This window comes from Coffea eugenioides, chromosome 6 (assembly GCF_003713205.1).
Source record: "Coffea eugenioides isolate CCC68of chromosome 6, Ceug_1.0, whole genome shotgun sequence".
Lineage (NCBI taxonomy): Eukaryota > Viridiplantae > Streptophyta > Magnoliopsida > Gentianales > Rubiaceae > Coffea > Coffea eugenioides.
Window position 1 is genome coordinate 18,976,390 of NC_040040.1, and position 23,294 is coordinate 18,999,683.

The 23,294-nt window shown below is 34.4% G+C and overlaps 1 protein-coding gene and 2 non-coding genes across 3 annotated transcripts; all 3 read right to left on the reverse strand.

The window, feature by feature from the left end:
* Positions 1 to 51: 51 nt before the first annotated feature.
* Positions 52 to 13,974, reverse strand: LOC113773427 (putative elongation factor TypA-like SVR3, chloroplastic). The gene is made up of 14 exons (XM_027318076.1): positions 13,570 to 13,974; positions 12,454 to 12,563; positions 11,933 to 12,136; positions 10,911 to 11,087; positions 10,360 to 10,512; positions 8,064 to 8,153; positions 7,641 to 7,775; positions 7,424 to 7,540; positions 4,561 to 4,712; positions 4,352 to 4,436; positions 3,188 to 3,282; positions 1,665 to 1,830; positions 1,098 to 1,293; positions 52 to 536 (listed from the first exon to the last, which is right to left on the reverse strand). Exons 1-14 carry the CDS (start codon positions 13,817 to 13,819, stop codon positions 394 to 396), a joined length of 2,073 nt encoding a protein of 690 aa, XP_027173877.1. The 5' UTR covers positions 13,820 to 13,974; the 3' UTR covers positions 52 to 393.
* TRNAC-GCA lies at positions 9,551 to 9,622 on the reverse strand. The gene has a single exon. It is a non-coding gene; the product is annotated as a tRNA-Cys (tRNA).
* On the reverse strand, positions 9,914 to 9,985 carry TRNAC-GCA. The gene has a single exon. It is a non-coding gene; the product is annotated as a tRNA-Cys (tRNA).
* Positions 13,975 to 23,294: the final 9,320 nt, after the last annotated feature.

Sequence of the window (23,294 nt, forward strand, 5' to 3'; positions counted from 1 at the left end):
CCTGCCTAGACATTGACATAAATATAGAAAATAATCAAATCATATTTACTATTCAAGCCACAAATGATGCAAGACTTAATTACCCCAAGGTATACTATTTACCATATCAAGAATGTCTGAATGTCCATCAAATCTGAAAGCTAAGCACCGTGTGTGGTTTTTACCATATCATGTACGTCCAGCAGATCAATAAGCAAAAATTCCCAGCGCACTTGAGTGTCTGGTGTATCTAATACCTATAGCTATCAGTAACCTGAAGTTGTCATAAAGCCCTTCAGAGATATGAAGAACCAAAAATTTCCTATCTATCACATAAGGTGCTACAAATGCATCACTTGGGATGATTAAGATATAATGTAATCATGCCAATTCCAGGACATTTCTGGTTGAAATTCAACTTCTACCACCACTCTTCTTTGCAAATTTGGGATTTTTGCACATTCTTATACTCTTCGGAGTAACTTCAACCAGCTCATCTTCTTGAATGTACTCTATGCAGTCATCCAAACTATAATCCAGCGGGGTATCAAGAACCACTGCATGTATAGGTAAAGGAAGTGGATCTCAAATACAGACCAAACATTGGAGTACCAAGGATATGAATGTCATAAAGATCCTTGAGAGCCAAAAATGACCAACAATGTCACAACGTTGCTCAAAAAAGCTACTTATAATTCTGCTTACAATTGATCATTGCCATTTACCGGTTAGTTGGTGCCAGTTATGACAATTTATATTTTCACTTTAACAAGGAAAGAGATTAAAGTTAAGAAAAGAAGACAACATTCCTAAGTGCAGACATCCTAGAAAACTACAATGAAACAAAGCAATAGCTAGTTTCCAGTTTCTCCACAACAGGTCTGTGCAAGTTTCTCTATGTGGCCCTTTCTAAAGAGCAATCTTTAACCAAATGTAGAAACATGCATATCAAGAATGAGTTATATTTCTTGAATATAGTATATAAGGCAGGGGAGATCATAATTTTCTCAGGTGGTGCCAAATTTGAACTTAATCCTAGTCTTGTAGTACAAGAGTTGAGCTAAGCAACACCCTCTTAACATCGGCTCATGCTATGGAATGAAAGTCATAATGCTAACCTGTTTGTTCCTTATTTGAACGGACATTTGTAGCAGCTTTTTTCTTACAAACATTCAAGGATAAATCTCCAGGCCGCTGATGAATCCCAACTACTTGACCTTTATAAACATCAACACCAGGGCCAATAAACAGATGCCCTCTTTCTTGTGAACTTGCAAGGGCATAAGATGTACTAGTGCCATCCTCGAAAGCAACCTATAATAACATCAAGGCAAATACTATCAGTTTGATTGGCTCTCAGTGCACTCACACAGATCAGGCAATGGCAAATTATCAGTGTATTGGACCTTGAAGCTTTTTGACTGCCATAATACGCTTGGGAAAAAAAAAGAAAGAGCTGCGAATAAGAAGAGGTAAATAAAAATAAGGTTTTTGTTTGTCATGTTTAATTACAGCAACTCACAACCATCAAAATACGTTTCCTGATCAGATAGTTGGGAAACCCCCCCCCCCCCCCCCGGGGGCGGGGGTTAAATTATGTGAAATTCAATAGTAGGCACTTGGGAAACCAAATAAAGATGTTATTCTGAACCTCGGAGATGGAAGAAAGCAAAGTGAGGAATTACCAGAGATCCCTGATCACGGGTAGTTATATCACCAGCCCAAGATCCATAGCCATCAAATATTGTGTGAAGTATGGCAGTCCCTCGAGAAGCTGTCAAAATTGCATTCCGCAATCCAAGAAGACCACGAGTTGGTATCTTATACTTCAGCAGAACTGTACCTTCCGACCTAGTCAAGAAGTGGAGTTCAGATTTTCCACTAGATGTTTTGACACGAGAAAGGATTAAAAAGAGAGAAAAATCCAGCAGCTCAAAGTTCGAGAAATGCAACCAAGAAAAGGTCAGAGAGCTAAAAAAGACATCACATGTAAATATTTTCTTTGGAATCCAAGATCTACCAGCGGGAAACCAACTATTTAATTCAACATGCAGCATCTCCAACCAGCAAATGATTGTCCAACCAAACTGTTTCACACACAAGACACCACACAGTACAAACAGGATATACATTTCTTCATCTTTTCTTTTCTTTTTTTTTTTATGGGGGCGGGGGGCCTGGTTGGAGAAAGTCAAATGAGGTTGTAATCACATAAAACTCTTTCTGAGCAGCTCGATCATTCAGAAAATGAATATCATGCTTCCACTATGTGATGTTCTGTGATCAACAAATACTCCTATCATTATCTTATTTACGCTCATTCACAGCATTGCTACCAACTCGTACGCAGCTGTCCAAATCTATACCTCTCCCAAGAATCAACCAGCAGCATCACCCCATTTATGCCCACTGCCCTGCACCACTACAATCCCTCTATTGTATTTGCCCGCCAGTCCACCATCACCACACAATAACAATAATAATTTCCACCATGCTTTCTTTCTTGCAACCAACCTGATAGCCTCCAACAACATGGTGTAGCAGTCTCACCCCTTAAGTTGATGAATAAGACACTTCAGTAAATTCAGAACAGACACTACTGGGCGACATTAACTCTGGGTTATTGTTGGGAGAGTAGTATGTGGAGAAATAGTACTGGCCCTTCCCCATTTGTATGATATATTATACCAAGAATTAGCTGTTTTTGAGGGTGTTTTTGAAATATTTTACTGTAGCAATGTAGGTGAAAAACTTTTAGTGTAGATGACGTTGTTTTTGAGATTCTTTTTGCTGTTTTTGTGGTTGTTTTGTTTGTGTATTACTGTAGCATTCTTGTTTTTCAAAAAATGACCAATCCAAACGCACATTTTTGTAAAACTACAAAATCAAATCATAAGAGATAGTTGGAATTTCTAAAGTAATTACAGATAACCTGCCCTTGGAAACACAGGCCTCAATATAACTTTCTTCTATCCAAGCCACTACTGAAACTTAATTAAGTCCGGACATTAAGACCTTCTTGAGGAGTGGCAGTTGAAGAAATGCCACAACTACTAACAGAAAATGATCATACCCAAAAAAAAAGGTGCAATAAAGAATGTACAGTTGTTTGGATATTTAAAAAGGTATAGTGGCTAAGATCCCTGGCTGGATATTATTTGCTTTCAAGTAAAGAAGTGACAAATTAACAGCAAAAATCTTAACATACCCAACTCCTTGCATGTCAAACATTTGCCCACGCCTTTTACCAAGTAGTTCAACCACTGGACCCATGTATTCTTCTCGTACCTCCACAGTAGAAATCTGCAGAAACAACCAGTAGAAAACTGATCTTTAAGGCATTTTGCATAGACATTGGGAGTCATAAAACTTCAAGACTAATTTAAACAGAAATTTGGTCTATTCAATGAAGAATGCAACCTATGTTCAAGATTAACATCTTTTTCAAGACAGTGGACACCTTGCTTTCTTCAGTGTTTTCTTTATTTGAAACATGTTTTAACATTTCTACGTTTGCACATAATCAACCACAACTTAAATAATGGTTGACAAGCTCTACATCCTAGTCGGTTGCTATTGAAAGAACAATTCTTATTCATCTTCAAGCATTTGGGTGATAAATAAAATTTAGCTTGATCTATTTCAAGGGACATAGCCTATTCTTCCTTTTGCTTGTAAGTAGAATGACAAAAAGACGCAGCTTCAGGAGAGACTTCGGGCTAATCTTGCGCATTGTACAAATGGGATGAAGATAATAATATTTGGAAGCACTTGTTTATGGATATTGACCACTCAACCAGTTTGGAAAGAGGAGGAAAAGAATACAGGAGTTACTCCAGAATATAATAGGCGTCATGGCAAAGTTGGAATCGCATCAAACAGTTCAACACAAGCTCAATTACAAAATTCAAAAAGAAAAAATCTTAAATTGCCAGTGGCAAAGGTGAGAACTTAAAAGAGACTTGAATTAACCATAAACTGACCATCACAACTTCTTCTACACGTTTAAACTGTTGTCTAGATTATTCTAGAAGTTCGGAACCCTAAACCACCAGAAAATTAAAGTCTGGTTTTGAATTAAAGGTTAACAAAGAACTAAACATACCTTAAATTAAGATTCAACGTGTTATGCAAGCTAGCAAAAAGACATTTCTGTGCAGTTTTCACAGTGTGTTCAACTACAGCCCAAGCTAAATTAAACGGAAAAATTAACACTTTAAAATTGTGTCAGAACTACATATTGATTCATTAGTTGAAAGAGAGAGCAACAGTCAAAGAATATTTATTTCCATGCAAGAAGCAAAAAATGATGCCCTCTAATTAGAATCATTCACACAAAAATCAAGAACAAGTCTTTTCAGTTGGAAATCACCTCATAAGGTTCTAGTAGCTTATCATTCACTTTTTTATTAATCACTTTTGGGGGTCCAACCATGAATTCATATCCTTCCCTTCGCCTGAAACATTACAAGTAACATTAGGCACCGAGTATATTAAAGTCAAATTAGAATTTAGATAATCTTATGCATGAAGAAGAACAAGAAAATTAAAATTTCTTTTGAAGGTGGATTAATATCTTACATGTTCTCTATCAATATTGTGATATGCAAAGTACCCCGTCCACTAACAATGAAAGTATCAGCTGTTTCACCATCTTCTACCTTCATTGCCAAATTCCGCTCAAGTTCACGGTAGAGCCGATCTCTAATATTTCTACTGGTAACATATTTTCCCTGAAAGTACCAGGGGACATAATTTTGAGTTAGCAGGGGAGAATTTAAAACTTCATAAATAAAATCAATAAGTAAATAAAAACAGATACCATTCAAAAGTTTATTACGGAAAACCAAATAAAAACAGATACAATCAATAAATACATACATACATATATATAGGGTTAAATATAATTGCCCCTCGAGGCTAGCCAATTTCACCTGTTAACTCCCAATAGTTTGGAAACCTACAATTTAACCCTTATGATTTGGATTAAAGTGAAATTGTTAATTTTCTTGTTAGATTTAATGGTCAACAGGTTGAAATAGTCATTTGATTATTACAGCAAAACATATATTGTAAAGAGAAAAGCTCACCACCTGCCCCGCTAGTTTCCTCCACCTCCATGCCCCCAGCACCACCAACACCAAATCCCACCACCCCTCTGTAATATCTTTCCCACCTCCCACCTCTGTCCTTTCTCGCTATTTCTCTCTTTCTCCACTGCTGTCCCTCCATCAGCTCCACCAACACCCCAAACCCATCGCCCATCTGAAATTTCTGACCCTGCCCATTTCACTATGGCAAAGTCTTATCTCCAACGAGTTCATCACTATGCATGTTGCTTTGAGTCAGGAAATGTAAATTATAATATCCCACAGTCTGCACTTCTAATTTTGCACCAAGATGAAGTAGGTAGACTTCAAGTAATCAAGTCTACTCACAAAATCAATGGTTTGAGTAAAGCCTGAATTTGATTTGCTAGTTGGGAACCGTTGGTGATATGATGCAAATCCATACTTAATCCTACTGATACGAATCTGATGTTTATTGGTTTGGATTCTTTTGCATTTTTTGGGTTGCATTTGGGATTAGGATTCAGGAAGATGATGAAATAAAATATGATTTTCATTTTGACCCCATATTTTTTATAGCTACATTAAACCTGGTTTCAAGGGCAATTTAATGATTTCATCAGTGTTTCATTGAAATAATTTGACTATTCTAAATTCACTGTTAAATTTAATGGTAAAATTAACGGTTTCACTTTGATGCAAAACATAGGGGTTTAATTGTTGGTTTTAAAAATATAGGGAGTTAACTTGTACAATCACCTAACCATTAGGGGGCTTTTTGCATTTAACCCACACACACACGTGTGTGTGTGTATATTCATTAGTTAGGTGAATGAAGGTATGCGGATTTTAGAATGGTCACGGAACTGCAGAATAGTTTCATAAGTAAAAGATTAGTACTTATGAAACTATTCGTGACCATTCTAAAATCCGCATGCCTTCATTCACCTAACTAATGATGTTAACTCCACCCACATTCACTTTCCATGGCAAGAAATACACCAAGTCTAACAAAGCTCACTTTGAATGGTACAAAATTGACCTCAAAGAGCAAAAGTTTCCATTTTTGCCTCCCAAGATACAGGAATATTTAATTTTAGCAGCAGTCTTTGTGCACAAAGGACCATAAGAAAGTTTTACCATTTATTTTCTGGACAGTTCAAGACATGATATGCATTTAATGCAGATATGCAGCTAGAGGGTTGACAAATTTCACCCAATTTTGAAAATTTTGCAACACGACTCTTGCAAAATGTATGTTTACCGTAGAACTAAATGATTTCCTTTTTTTTTTTTTTTTTGGAAAGAGTCTAATAACCAGAATACAAATCAAGGTTTATAAAGACTTTTCTGGGATCAAAAGCACTACAAATAGAATTTTAACATTTCCAGCAGACAAAAGAGTTATATTCACAATAAGCTACTTCAATATGTCCTAGTGGATCACCTCCAAGTGGTTGCGCCCTGAGTATACCTCCTGACTTAATTTAGAACCCCTTTCTAAGCCACATTAGAAAAGTGCATATATCAATTACATGAAGTTAGATATAGACCTTCCTTTCATTATCAAGATACTTTAAGAGCATACTATGGTCCTATGTTAATCACATATCTCTATTGTTTGGATAAGTATCAAATCCTCTTCACATGACAATTCGCCAAGTCTTTAATTTGTTTCTTGTCATTTTTTTTCCTGGGTCCTACTTCTGTGGTAACTGGTACTTCTACAAGGAAATAAATTTGTTTTACCTCAAAATCATCCTCAAACCATCTTAATTCTCATTTTCTATACACTCTGTTCACAAACATTAATCATGCAGTCAATCTGTCTTGATTCTCAGTTGTACTTTTCTCTTGTTTTACCAAAAACACAGCCTCCTAAATCCACTTTCACCACTCAGATTGGTAATAGGCCATTTGTTGTTGCTTAAAAAGCTGGAAGGTCTAATACTGTCAGATCAAACTTTCTTGGAAGCAAAGCAGAAAGCTAACTGTTGTCTTACCATTAAAATGTCCCTTCCTGTACGAGTCAAAAGTCACTAGAAACTCAAACAAATTAATGCAAAAGAGGCATCAGAGAAAACTACTCTTGAAAGCCAAATATTAAAACAGTTAACTAGTTCATTTAAACATCTGAGTATTTCAAATTGGATACTGCACTTGCAAAATAGATTTATTGCACAGCACGGCCCAAACTATATTATATCTCATCTCAAAGGTATGAGGTAGTGTAGCTATTTGAAACTTCTGAGAAGTGCATTCATTTCAAAATTCCTCATCTTTCCTATTTAATAAAGACAGAAGGCCCTCAGATTCTCCAGAAATCAAAGTGAATTAAAGATTCCTCAAATTTGGAGCTTTATAGCTTATCATACCTCACGGCCAACAAAAGGTGAAGTGTTGATTGAGAAAGCCATTTTCACAGTAGGTTCTTCCACTTGAATAGAAGGCAATGGTTTCCCAGAACTTTTGTCTGCAATTGTCTCCCCTATCTGTGAGGTGAGAACAAATCCATATTGACGAGTTAAGCTAAGCTTAGACGCAGTATATAAATGTGGCCAAGTTGTTGAGTTGTGTTATAGTTTATTCTACCTGGATATCATCAATGCCACACACAGCACAGATATCACCAGCTTCCACAATTTCTGCAGGGACTCTACTGAACTTCTCATACACAAACAGTTCTCTTACTCTTCCAAATCTGCATTCATCTTCAGAAGTGCATATCTGATAAAATAGAAGGAAAATACCACAAAAGACAAATATTACCTCCAAAAGTTTAAATGTGCATACTGCAGTAAACTGAAGCAACCAACTGCAAGACACCATTAGTCATACTAGGGCAATGCTACAATAACCATAGAACAGAAAATGAAGAAACGCTATGGTTGAAAACACAAAATGAATACATAATATGATCCCAGAGGATTCTATCTTGTGTATTTCTTTCTTTCTTTCTTTCTTTTTTCTGGGCATTATGCAACAAGCATTCTAAGCTTCCAAGTAAAAACATACCCGCACATCCATTCCTCTACACAAAATTCCTGCATGCAAACGCCCAATAGCGATCCGTCCTTTATGTTCATCATACTCGATATTTGTAGCCTGCACAGCATTTGTGTAAAAAAGTAATTAATTCATAATCACATTACGTTATTAAGAAACAGGCAAATAAAGAAACATCTACTGAATACCAGCTGTAGTTTCTTTCAAACACTAATATCCAGAAAACACCTTCTTACAATGAATGAAAAGGACATGTATACTAATATTTTCTTCCACTTCCTAATTAACGTATAACTCGTGCCTATGATGAGTGATGCAATTTTTATTCCATGAAAAAAATTTATTATTGCTGAAAAAGTAGTCATTGGATAGAGACCACACAGTAAATAAGCCTCAGAACTCATCCCTCATAATTTTCCATTATGTCAAAGCAGTCTCTGAGGCCAATTGCAATGAATGGTTGGATTTTTCCACAAGGGAACTTCAAACGTGCATTTTTTCTGACCATCTATCAAGTAACAAATGCCAAATGTGTCCTCAATATGCATTTCCCAGTTTGTAATCAGATTCAGCTTTCAAAATCATTCTGATCCTACCACTGCATACAGGAATTGTTCTCATGAATGAAAAGCTGAAGAAGGATTTGATTCAATGTACTTTGTTCATGGACATTTTACAGAGAATCGCCTCATTGTTGAGTTGAGGGTTACAAAAGATTGTTTTCAACATGTTATGCTAGGCTAGTTATAAAACAGATTTCTTTCAGCAAATAGTCCAAAAATGGCAACTATCATCAAGGGCCTAACCAGGATCAAATGGGTGACCGCTTGATCTGCAGTCAAATGCTCTACCACTGAACTATGGACCCCCTTGATGATCCTTTCTCAAATATTACTTTTACAAACCACTAAGATCTCACTTCAACAAAAGTACTAAAAGTGTCCTTGCAGAACTTATGTAAGTGATAATGGATCAAACGACAAATGCACCCTAGTTACACATTTCCTAGTTTTTATTCAGATTCTAGATTTTCTAAGCATCGTCACTGTGCATTTCCGAGCATCTATCAAGTATCAAATGACAGATGCATCCTCGTTATGCGAATCATAGTCTTTATTTAGATCCAATGTTCAAAATTGTTCTGATCCTACTGATGCATACACTTTGTCATGCAATATTAACTCATCAGCTGTGATGAGGCTAAGTCTTAACAAACTGTTTGAAAGGCCAATAAGTAGCATAGAAGTATGAGATTCCATATGAGATTCCACATACAACAGTGTAGTGTAGTGCATTATTCTCATGAACCAAAAGCTGAACTTCACGGATCTTTAACTGTAAATCATCTCCCTCTTGTGTTGAGGTTTTACAAAAGATTGTTTACAACAAGTGATGCACTAAATAGTCAAGGAATCTTGGACTAGTCAAAGCCTTTCTAGGCTAAATGTCAAAGAAAACCCTTTTGGGAAATAGTTCAAAAAATGCAACTATCATCAAGGGCCCAACCAGGATTGAACTGGTGACTAGTTGATCTGCAGTCAAATGCTCTACCACTGAGCTATGGACCCCTTGATGATCGTTAATTCAAGACTAGTTATTTTCAAGAGTGTAGTGTAGTGCATTATTCTCACGAACCAAAAAGCTGAACAAGGATTTAATTCAATGTTCTTTTTCTGCTTTATTTCACGGACCTTTAACTGTAAATCATCTCCATCTTTGTGTTGAGGTTTTACAAAAGATTGTTTACAACAAGTGATGCACTAAATAGGCAAGGGATCTTGGACTAGTCATAGGCTTTCTATGCTAAATGTCAAAGAAAACCCCTTTAGGAAATAGTCCAAAAAATGCAACAATCATCAAGGGCCCAACCGGGATCGAACCGGTGACCAGTTGATCTGCAGTCAAATGCTCTACCACTGAGCTATGGACCCCTTGATGATTGTTAATTCAAGACTTGTTATTTCCAACTATTACAATATCCTTAGATAATCCCCCAAATCCATAATGTACACAAACTTTTTGGCCTTCATCAGAGCATTTATACCAATAGCAATAACTCCCAAAATGCAACTCGTCTTTCCAAAGAAATGCTTTTTCTGTTACAAATCCCCCCCCCCCTTCTTCTTTCCCACAAATTGCCTTGACAAAGATGCAACACTTCTTTCCTACCTATTAACTGTCATCACCAAATTCTTGCACTGCATAGGAAACCAGAACACCTAACAAAAATCTACACAGACAAGCATACAAGGAAACAAAAGAAACATAAAAAAGACAAAGGAAGATTGATGAATGAATAACTAACAAGCATTTGAAGTGCACCATCTCTGTCAATTCTTGGTCCTGGTATGCATCTCAGAATGGACTCAAAAAGTGGTCCAAGATCATCTGCCAAATTCTCCGGAGACAGTCCAGCCTTTCCCTTGATGCCGCTAGCATATATGACTTGAAAATCACACTGCAAATAGAACCGAAGCAGGTCCAAGACTTCATTAATCGATACAATACTAGCATTTTAAGTATTCATATGTTCTGATCCTTTCAAAGTTGCTATGTTTAGCAATGCTTCAACCACAGTCATTATGGCTCCAGGATTCAGGCAGAGTTTCCAATCTAATTCCAGGATCAATAAAGGTTCAGCAACAATAATTTATCTCTTGAGTCATTTGCTTCAGTTTATTTTTCTCCTATTCGTCTTTCGGACAAATCAAACCTGATATTTTTTTTAAATTTAATAATCCTGAGATTTTAGATTCACATATGAGATCAATGTCAAATTGATCACTTGCAATTGATTAATTTAAGCAGTTGGAAGTAAGACTAGAAACTTTGGATGGTAAACAATGTAGCAGGTACCTGTTCATCTGATGCATTTAGTTCTATGAACAATTCAAATGTGGAATTGACAACATAGTCAGGGCGAGCAGATGGCCTGTCAATTTTATTAACAACAACTATTACAGCATGGCCAAATTCGAGAGCCTTCTTCAAAACAAATCTTGTCTGTGGCATCGGACCCTCAACTGAATCTACCTACAATTAAAAATCTCAGCTAAATTTAGCAACACAATCTTTTCCCTTTAAGAAAACAGATAAGAATTATATGGAAGAAAAAGTTCCTAGATGCACAAAATGACAGAATTTCATATGTAGAAAAGGAAAATTCAATAGCATACTGGTGGAAAAACTTTCATGCAACTCAACTTTTGTAGGCACACCATACCAGATTCATAACCATCATACGACAGCATCCGTGAAAAACTGTAATCTTTTCCAACTTTAATAGTCCTGTCTAGCTAGCACATTTTGTCGTGAAATAGATACCAAAAACAGAGTAATGAGAAACAGCCTTAAAAAAATTCAATGTCTCGTATTGCAACACAATTAAAAAATAAAAATAAAAGCAAAAAAGCAAATTGTAGGCCTCCTGTGTGGAGAAATGAAGGATTCTTAAGCATTGATGACAAAATAATTACAATCCAGCTATTAAGACAACCAGGTCTACACTCTACCATTTAAATATTTCAAAGAAAAAAAAGCAAGATTAGCATGTCAGCTAGAAAAAAGAAAAATGAAAAGGTGGTAGACATCCTTCATTTGAAACTAGACAATTAGAGAATTCAGATTTAGTTTTTCTGTCTCAGACATCTGCTATTAGCTTCCTCTGCATTCTGCAATGTGGGCTACTCTTTCAAAACAATGACCCATAAAGACAAGCTCATGCTCTATATACTTAAAAGTATAAAGACAAGCACATGTTCTATCTACTTAAAAGTAACATAAAAACATGAGATAAAAACTAAGCATAAGTTATGACATCATAGAAACAGTCAACAAAAAATAACATATATCAAAATTGCCAAGGTGATGATAAGTACCACTAGCAGAACTCCTTCCACCATGTTGAGTATGCGTTCAACTTCACCTCCAAAGTCAGAGTGGCCTGGAGTATCAATTATGTTTATTTTTGTATCATTAAATGTGATTGATGTGTTTTTGCTAAGTATGGTAATTCCCCTTTCACGCTCTAGATCATTTGAGTCCATTATCCTTTCCTGTACAAATTGGTTATCACGAAAAACCTGCATAAAAGTTACTAATACACATCAAATTCATCACTGTAGTAACAAGCATAAAATTTTCAATTACTGTCAAGTTGTCGAAATCTCATTTTAGTACTTTTTTTTTTATTAAACTTATACAACCAATTAGTTAGACCTTGATTGACTCAGGTTTTATTAATGAAAATCTAGAGAAATTGTATCCCAACAGGAATGACCAATTTCAGCACAAAAACACTTTGTACTTGTAGCTTTTTTAGGCATTCATCCCACTTCAAATAACAGCTTACTTCATTTACATAGGAAAATAGGTAAATTGTATAGCTCCCCTGTACTACCTTTGCTTGCTTCAGCATTGCATCAACAAGGGTGGTCTTCCCATGATCTACGTGAGCGACAATTGCTATATTCCTTACATCATTTCTTCTCGTTAATTGGGCCCTTTTATCTACGGAAATGAAGTAAATTAAATACCAAAGTTGATGAATTGCACAAAAGTTACTTCCAAGAGTTACATTACCAACATTTTTTAGTCCATGCATGCATCAGAAGTATGCATTTACATGTCTACTTTAGACCAAAATCCAAATTTAAAGGTGCAGTAAACTTTAAACCATCTCCAGTTTCTCATTTACACGCTCATGAAACTTGCGTGCTTTCTAGGACGGGGTACATCTATCAAGTAAATATCACATCGAGGTGCAATCACTTCAATGTTGAAACCATTCCCAAAGTAAAAGATGCTCAAAAGTTTTGGACTACATTGAAGATTTTACGCCATGAATTTTCTTATATGATAATACTTGACATAAAGAAATATGTGCCTCAATATCTTAGAAATATAATAGAACATTCTAGCACCGAACATGATAGAAGAACATTTATGACTTCAACAAATACATACACACCAACATGACAAATAAGTGAGGAAAGAAATGTATGCTTGTGGAATTTTTATACACATTTTAGAAGAACTACAATCTAGAACAAAACAAGCTAGTGATGACAGTAAGATGGCAATCTTCTTTGTACCAAAATTAGTTGAAAGCTTAAGTATCAGACATCATGACACCATAGCAACAAAAGGAGTAAATTCCCTCAAAAACATATAATTTTAGTACAAGAAAATTGCTTGCTTCAACCAAGAAAAAGGGATCGCAGCACTCCCAGGAAAGTACGTATGCCATCTACAACAACATATGCACAAACTATTATAGTCCAAGCGCGCAATTACATGTAAAGAAGTCAACAGCAATGACAAATACAAGAATGGCAAGAAACCAAAAGTAGAACAACAAAACATGACATTCAAGCAAAAAGTTCAATGAATTGCATATAATATGTCACAGTTGATAAAAGTACTATCAATGATGAGTCAAGTCAAGAAAATTGAGTTAACGGGTGATATGGGATCAAAGTACCGGGAATCAAGAATCAAGTGCTATTGTTAGTACCAGTTGTGGTTTCAGCTTGAGAAACCGAGCATTTGATGGATTTCTGAAGCGGGATTCTTGAACCAAGACTGAATGACGCTTTGGTTGAAAAACATAAAGGTGGGGTGCAACCAAAAAATGGTTTCTTGAACTTAAATGAAGAAGAAGAAAAACTGAAGCTTTTCCTATTAGCAGTATAATTAACAATTCTCGGTGATATATAGGGATTACTGGTGGAGAGAGAAGTGTGTGAGCAAATTGCCATGTCCATTTTGCTGCTTTAGCTCAGTACTCACTCACTCCCTCGAGACTCTCACAAATGGGGTTGTGCAGAGTGAGGAAGAGAGGACAGAGTTTGGATGAATTTGGATGGGGATATAATATAGAAGCGCAAGTGAGAGGCGGTTATTGAGGGGAAGAAATGGAAAAGGCTTCGGTGCTTACAAGAATGGTAGAGGCTGGGATTTATTTGGACCTCTTCTCTTTTTCAGTTTTTGCCCTTTTCGTGCCTCATATTGCCCGAGATAGTGCCATCCCAAGCCCACAGCTTCAAAGAAACCCGAATATACGTTCTTGGGCAAATCATTCTTCTCATTTATACTACAATTTTTTCTATTCTGTATTCTAACGGCACAACATAATCACAAAGTAGAGAGAATCGATTCATGAAAAAATTCAAACATTTGCATTTATTCCTAAATTGCGCTACAAAATTCAACATCTTTTATGTACAGCTAAATATCGGACTCATCTGTTACCGTACAATAGTTTATGATAAAATGATACTTTATATATAATTCTATCGAGTAAATCTTAACCCGAATTTGAAACAACTGGTACTAATTTGGTCATTCCACCTGCTTAGCCCGTCCCAAACACGTTAGACAATAATAACAATAGGTTGCTAACTACGTTGTTTTTCTAATTAATATTAGGACATGGGACCAAACGGTTGTGAGGAAAATTATTTGAGACTGATTTTGTACAAAATGTATAAGATGTAATTTTGTATACATATGATGTAACTCACTTTCAACAACATTTAACTATAGAACAAAATTTTGTAGATTTCACATATGGTGTGAAAAACGATGTACAAAATGCAATTTAAACTTTTTTTTTGACCAAATCTTAGTCATAAACATTCAAGAACGGTTGCTTCCATTCTTGCCCCTGATATTACCCTTTTTTTTTTCCTTTTAATTTTGGGCTAATTCCACTTTGTCCCCCCAAACTTTGGACGATTATCCACTTAAGTCCCTAAACTTCAAAATGGGACACTTAAGTCCCTAAACTTATAAATACCTCCAACTACATCAAAAACAGCCGGATTCCTCCACAATAGTGGGGATTGAACTAGTTTAGCAAGATTGATTCGCATAATTGTTACTCTCCCTCCCCGACATGGGGTCCCTTACATGCCCATTTCCTAATCATCCACTGTTCTGATTCTCTGAATGAGGTTGAAGTGAGGACTCTTCATGGATGCTCCCTTAATCAGCTTAAGCCCAGCTAAATATTCCTATTGCCCAAATCCCAAGCTAGTCTCGAGCCATTGATCACGGTCCATAGTTCTGTAGAAATGTTGCTTGTTATGCCCAGATTTGCACTAAATCCACCTAGCCAGCATCCATAGCCATCCCGAAATAGACCACCAACACTGCTAGCCTTCCCTCGATTCCTGGCACTCGACATTAATTGCAGAGCCACTTCTAAGTTTTTAATTCAGCCCATTTGGGGATAAATCACTTATTTTTGTCCCTTGGTAGCAATAAGCAAATAAGATATCCCTTTATTGGAGCACTTGCTCAAGGCTTGAAATTAGGTTTACACTAACTTAGCATAAGCCTTGTCTTAACTCTACTCGCACTTACTAGTTAATTCATCCCGCCTTTCAGTGATTAATGTAGATCTTATGAAACGAAATAAAATTATAATATTTTTAAAAAAATGAAAGTAACCTATGTCACAGACACAATGGAACTCAAATGATCAAAACCCTTTTTTACCCAAAAAAGAAAAATTGTCAAAGCCCAAATGGGGGATGTGCCTATTGGGTCACTGGGTGGAACTGTCTACATGATTTGGGCCAACACTTCAGCTGCCGCAATTTGAGCAAAGCAACTGGAAATTGATTAGCACTTGCCTCAATTTGTCCACGACAAGTGATCACAATTTTTCTTGACAGGCTTGTGCAGAGATTGTGACAAATATATCCACTCTCGTTTTTTCCACAATGTGTCAAATTGTGCAATGATTCATTGGGTGCAAATAGGCCTTGTGCAGAGACAATGTACACCTAACATAACAACAAAACTAAGTGAATTTGTTATTGTGGAGTTATTGCATCATTGACTCATTGTGGGGGAAAAGTTTAGAAACATAAATATCTCTATAGGTTATGTTGTAACTGACCCTAAGGAAGTTCAAATGCTTTACTTTTTTTTTTTCTTGGTAAATAAAATTTTAAATGGGTTCAATTCCGATCACCACTATGAATCAAAACAACACTAGGCATTAAGCAAATTCAAATGCTTTACTTTTTTCTTCTTGATAAATAAAAGTCTGGATGGTTCGATTCCGATCACCACTACAGGTCAAAACACTGACCCTAAGCAAACTCAAACGCTTTACTTTTTCTTTTTTTTTTTTTGGTAAATAAAAATTTGGATGGAATTGATTCCGATCACCACTAAGTGCCAAAACATGTCCCAGAGTACAAATTGCTCATCAACATAACTCTGACATCGAGTGACTGTGAGACTCGAACACTCAACCTTTTATGAGAAAGTGACATTTCCTTAGTTCTTACCAATTAAATCAACTTATTGGCATTTGTAGACTCCCATAAAATTATGTTTGGTTGTGGACAATCTGCAAATATATAAGTTGTTGCACCAAAAAAGGGGTAAGAAAAATAGGGCATGCTAGTGACAAGTTGGGAAAACGCATTTGCTTTCTATCAAAATTGGCATGCTTCTTTGAAAAGAATGCAGCACAATGCCCAACTTAAAGCCCTTCGGTCGTAGTCAGACGCGGTTTGGGCTTCTCAAACTTATTCTCTGCATGGGCAAACATACGGAGAGAATACTCCGGGAAACATTAAACAAAAGTGTCGGCAGCTGCCCGAATAGTAGAAACAAGAAAATTTAGTCATGTCGACTTGATTCAATTGTTAATTATTTTCTTTTTGATAAATCATCATACTTTCATCAAATCTGTATAAATTGCACAAATTACATCAGACATCAACAGATACAATGAATCTAAAAATCAAATAGTATTCTACTGTACAACCCCCATAGGTATTCAAATATCAGATGAAGCACTCGTAGCCAAAAGAAATCTATAAATCCTTCTCATTGCTAAATTTGCTAATTGACAGCTTGAAGTTCTAATATCATGGTCAAATCTCTTTGATAAATTTCAAATCTGACAACCAAATTTGAAAAACTCAGATCTAACCAAAAATTTAAAAAAATTTGTGAAAAAACTTTCATTAGGAATCCCTAGGAGAGGAGAAAACTTTGGCTTGGTTACTTTATGAAGAGGAAAAAATTATCACTAAAAAACTTTAGAAGAGAATAAACTCTCATTAAAATACCAATGACTTTATTGCAAACATGAAAAGAAAAACAAATAATTATGGGAGGGAGACCAATTTCTCCTTCCTCGAGTAGGAAAATCCTCCAAGTGAAGAAAAAGTTAAAGGAGAGTTTAAGTTTAGAGAGAATGAGAAGAGTCTCATGTTGTTAACTTCAAATTATTAATTATTTAGATTAATCTTTTACTAAAGCATGGATACATAACAAATAATCTTAATTTGAAGTCAAACTCCAAATTTTACATACATAGCATGCATTACTCCATTAGTGTAAAAATATAAATCCTAGTTATTTTGCTAATCTGAATAATCATTTTGTTATCAAATTTAAGCTTTAAAGTTGCGAGGGATTGTAAACAAAAGACTTGCAAAATCACAAAAATTAGATTCAAGAAAGCTAATTACCATACAAATATACATTGAAAATTTCACGTCTCGATATATTATTACAAAACACACTTGTTTTAGCTACTATAACAACAGCATATGCCTGAATCTTTTTTTCTTTTTTTTTTCTGAACTTTTATCTTCGTATCAAAAAATCTAGATGTTTGAAACTGGATTATGAGACTTTGAAATTTGGGGTACGAGATGTTCAAGTATTTTTTATAAAGCTTTGGGCAAATTACATTTTACCCCCCTGTGGTTTAGCTTTTTTTTTTTATATAACTCCCCTATGGTTTCAAAAGCTACACATAACCCCTTCATGGTTTGGATTATAGTGTCAAAGTGACGGATATAGTCATTCGTAACGGAATTTCTAAAAATGTCGAAATTACCCTTATAAATACATGACACATTAACCCCGTATAATTTTTATATTTTATCATATAACCCCTTATGGTTTAATATTTTACCATATAACCCCCTTATAGTTTTCAAAATATACACATAACCCCCCTTGGTTAATAAATAATTTTCAACTTTACATAAGGGTATTTTTGACATTTTAGGTGACTCCGTTAAAAATGATCATTTCCGTCAATTTGACGCTTTAATCCAAATCATGAGGGGATTATATATAGCTTTTGAAATCATAAGAGGGTCATGTAAAAAACGTTAAACCACAGGAGAGTAAAGTGGAATTTGCCCTAAAGCTTTTGGACTACAAGATTTTTGAATTGCAATCGTTTGCATATGACGATCCAAAGATTTTGTTACATCTCAACTGTAAACCTAATATTCATGAGGAAAAATTAATGTGGCAGTTACGTACTTTTTCATGGCAAAGTAACGATGGTGCATCTTCCTCCAGTGAACTTTTGCTCGACATAGAAGATGTGCTTTCGATATGGGTCCTATCATAGAGGAAGTACGTTTTTTCCATTTAGCTTATCGTATTATGCAAATTTTGTCATTAAATTTCTATGCAATTCTCCTCCTAATTTCTTGAAGCAAAATTTATTATTGAATTCTGAACCGTTAGAGGTGAGAAGGATGTAAAGAAAGGTAGAAGATAATAAAAGAAAAATCCGACATTCAAATTTTATTGAATTCTCTTCTTGATTTTTGGTAAAGTAAATTATGCTAGACGATTTCTAGTTATTTTATAGTTTGGGAAAAAAAATAAGTAGTGATGAATCTCAATCTCAACAGAAGTAAAAGAGATCTTTTCATAAACAAGTCAAGGGCATATATCATGTGGACCAACTTTATCAAACTATGCGCAAAAAAGCTTTACCAAACTATGGCTTTATCTCATCTTATATTATTGGTTTTAATAAAACAAACCCCTTCAATCAAATTAGTTCTACCTACTAACCACGTCAAAGCCGGATTTTTGTAAAGTATGGACACCCAATTATGTCATTCTTAGTTAGTCACGATTGGCAGTTGAAACTATGCACCAATGGAGCATTTGAAAGAAATTAAGATAATTAAGCCGGTTTCCATAACCAAATACTATAAGTTTATACTAACTGTTATCCAATTAGTTATTGTACCTTTGAAGAAAATGTTGTATCATGATCTACAAATTTCTAATTCATGATTTACAATTAACTTGTCTAGCTAATTAGTTTATGTGATATTTGTAGGACGTACTAGGTGACTTGGGCACTGTTTGATAATCTTAATTCGATACTTAAATTCAATGGGTTCAAATCTTAACATATTCAGACGTATTTGATAACAAAAATTAGAACATTTGAATTTATTAAATGATACTGAATTTTCTAAGTAAAATTTGCTCCAAAAAATAAGTGATAAACTATTCACTTATCACTTAATGTGATATACACTCAAATGTATCAAATTTAGTACTTAAGAATTCACTAAATTAATGATTTCAAATTTCAAATTTTAATTTTTATATTTCAATTTTATCAAATGCATCTTTGTTTTCAAGGGTAAGTCTTTTCCATTACCCTTGCTAGTTTATAGTCACCCGTTTATTTTTCCGGATTTAGACACTTGTACATGATTGCCTTCTCTCTTGTTCACTTTTTGTATGGTATTCCGAACAAATCTTCCTTCAACATTTTACCTTTGGCATCATATTGGATCGTTTTGGTCCAGATGCATGCGATATACTGCACTATGGCTCCGTTTGATAAGTGAGTTTTTTGGGTATTTGCCTAAAATTTTTATTGTAATTTACTGTAGAAGTTTTTAAAAAAATTTTTGAAGTGTGTTTTTTTTTTTAATATTTTGAACTATATAGTTTAAAATTTTTAAAATTTTTTTGAGGTTATTGTAATTAAAATTTTTAAAAAATTTGTAGCAGATAAACTTGGTAAAAAAACTTGTCTTCCAAACAAGACCTATATTAGCTAGTCAACATCGCAACAGGAATCAACGTAGAATAATAGGGTTTTGGTCGGTTGAAATGGTACATGTTCTTGGCATATTCTTGGCTGCAGCGGATTAATTTTAAAGGCTTCAAGCTCCAAGAAGTATCATCTCCTTGGAACCGCCCTATCGAATGAAAAAGCAAAAGAGTTAAAAGACAAAAAGAAAAAGTGCAAATATTGATCTTTTATCTGTCGCATTAATCTCAATTCAACACATAATGTTCCTTTCAATACAGTTACTTTCTCGTGTTTTGATCTGATTGCACCCCCGGAATGCTAGCAGCTTTGGCTTCGTTTGGGAGCGGAGGATTTGGACAGAAAAGAAAGGGAAAGAAGAGAAAGTTAGCTTTTCTTTCATTTGTTAGTTTTTAGTAGGAAAGAAAAGAAGGGAAATGGAATGATTTAAGAGGATGAATAGTATGTAAAATTTTTCCTTCCAAATTGGAGAGAAATGGAGAGAAAGTTGAAAGAAGCTTATGAAAGTTTTTTAAAATACCCATTTTATCCTTAAAAATGTCTTGAATAAATATTTAATGACTTTCATATCCAAAATCATTCCACTAATTCTCAAAACTCCCAAACAACATAACAATCCCTTCTCTTCTCTTCTTTTCTCTCATAACTTAAGTTTTCCCTTCTTTTCTTTTCTATCCTAAACTCCCAAACTTAGCCTAATTAGTCTCTTACAGTAATGATTATGCTCTTTGAGTAGTAATACCCTATAATTACACATGCAATAATTAAAACGGACCTCGTCATAACTCATATCTCCATGGATTAAAGTCAAAACATGGGAGACTAAATTGGGACAATGGATGGAAGTGTTTTTTAAAAATTAGTTTTTTAAATATAATAAAAATTTTTAAAAAGTACTTTAAAAGGTAATCTAAAAATTAGTTTAAATTTTTTTAAAATTTTTAAAAAAATCTCAAAATATATTTTAGAAACTCTTCTACTCTTAAATATTTCAAAATATTTTCTGAAAATATCTCAAAATATAATCTAAAAACTCTGTTATAGCAAAATTTTTCAAAAATACCTCCAAAAACAGCTAATCCAAATGGAGGGATAGGAAATTGGATGTAAAAATGCAAAGTACAAATTTTTTTAAAAAAAAAAATTTCATCAAAAAATAGGTAGAATTTAAGAAGCGAGACATGACCAAACATGATTTACTAACGTAAAATTCGTTCAAAACTAAGGTGCCCTTGTAGTATTTTCTATACTAATTGCTAATTTTGACTTTGCATTTCTTTCTTTCACTTATTGTTTCCACACAAGCAAGATCTTCTAAAGTCTAAGTAATAACAGAGGAGAAAAAGCCTCGTGTAGCACGAAGGGGGTTAAAAAATGTGTAACATATTCAATTAAAAATAGATAAAACAATGGAATACGAAGAGGGTAATGACATAGGTCTCTCCAACTGAAAAGGGTGTCGGAATCGGAAGGACAGAACGTCCTTGCGGTATTATTCTATAAATGGTAAGAAATTAAAAACAAAAGTCTTCAATTTGATTGGTCTAGACAGTTAAGTCAGTCCAGATTTCACGCTAACTCATTTTCTATTTTAAATAGCTAAATACTGATGTTTTTCTATTATTCTTTTTCACAAGGGAAGGCATGAATAAAAGAATAAGGAGAGGGAATCCAACATTATGAAAAACAAGCTCTGATCTCAAGACAAAAATTAAACACCTTCACACTCTTCATTTGACTATATTTAGTCACCACTTAAACTCAAAGGCTTGAAGTTGCGATCTAATCTAGTGAGCAAAATTAAGACTTCAATAATTAGAGAGGTCGAGAATTTAGGAATTAAAAATTTATGTAAATTTCTTCTTCCACTATTGGCGAGTTTATTTTATTCTTCTTTAGTTGCAATTGTCAGCATTTGTAGATTAGTTTGTTGAGTTGTAATTTGTTATGAGTGTGTTTAGGTAGCAAAATTATTCTAAATAATATTTTATTCGCATCATAAATACAATTTTCAATCAATTTTTTATCTCTTCAACCACGTTTTTATCATACATACGTCACAAAGTGTTACAGTAATTAATATTTCAAATAATTTTCTATAATACTCCTACCATTATGAGTTCTTTATTTTTATAAAAATAAGAAACAAAAACTCAAATCCATTCCCTGTTGAAAAATTTGTAGTAAATAAGAAATCTAAACTAGACAAATACAGAGACTTTGAGGCATGAAAGGACTTTCCTTAAGGTATTATTTGCCTCTATCAGACAAATTACCTCTAGAATACAACAAAGTCTAAGAACTATCAATGAAAAGTAAAAGTGATTTAATTCTGTCGAAATCCTACTATTTAAAAGAATTGAAATACTTATCCAAGACCCTTGTCAAGATTTTATATGTTTTGAAATAACTTTCCCACCAAACTTTCCTTCCAAACTAAGCCTTGTTTGGATTGCCGGTTTCCGTCGAAAAATTACGTCGTTTTCCGTGATCACATTTCCCTATTACCTTTTTCCCTCACATACATCAAATCACTACAGTAATTTTTCCATGAAAAATCACGAAAAATGCAATCCAAACACAACCTTAATATTTTTGAAACAAGTTTGTAAAGGAAACAAGACAATGATTCATATATAGACAATATGCACTCCGTCCTCTTTTAATGTGGAACAATGAATTTCAACATACTCATTACAAACTATTACCAACAATCCCTCCACTAGGCCATCATCAAAATCAACCCTAACTCTTCTCAAGAATTCTTACATCAAGCAAACAACCACACGTAAATGCATTGTCCCAACGAAACCATACAAAAGAAAAGTAGGAAAAGAAGGATGAAATGAATGAACTCAAAACGAAAATTAATTGGCCAAGCATAAAGGCACATGGTGACAAAAGTATCCACTTCAAATGAGGTGCAGTGTCCAATAATTATAAAAATTTATCTTTGAATCCTTTATACCTAACACCAACTCAAATATAATTAAAAAATGCCCTCTCACTATATCACCATCAAAATACCTAAGTTCCAATACATTGGCAAACACCTGTATCCAGATTTGTTGATAAAATAATTCTAGACATGTCATAATCCGCCCTCACACTTCACTCTTGACACACATCAACAATTCCCATTGGAAAATTCTCCGCAAAAGAACAAAAAAGGAAAATAAAAAGGTTGCTTTTATGAAATTTCTTTTTTCATGTCAAAATCACTAATCGGATTTTGGGTTGTTTTCAGTTGATTATTATTTTTTGAACAATAGTTAATTATTTTAACTGATTATAGTTTTAAATTTTGAATAATCAGTTTATGTAATGTTCTCGATTGTTTTTGTATTCTGATTATAGATTTTTTTTAATGATAA

Excerpts from the sequence above, each read along its gene's own strand:
- LOC113773427 (XM_027318076.1), bottom strand. The coding sequence starts at position 13,819 with ATGGACATGGCAATTTGCTCACACACTTCTCTCTCCACCAGTAATCCC. Across the intron at positions 10,513-10,910 it reads TAAATGCATCAGATGAACAG|TGTGATTTTCAAGTCATATA; the intron begins GTACCTGCTACA and ends TTCTATTTGCAG. Across the intron at positions 1,294-1,664 it reads CCCGTGATCAGGGATCTCTG|GTTGCTTTCGAGGATGGCAC; the intron begins GTAATTCCTCAC and ends ATGTTATTATAG.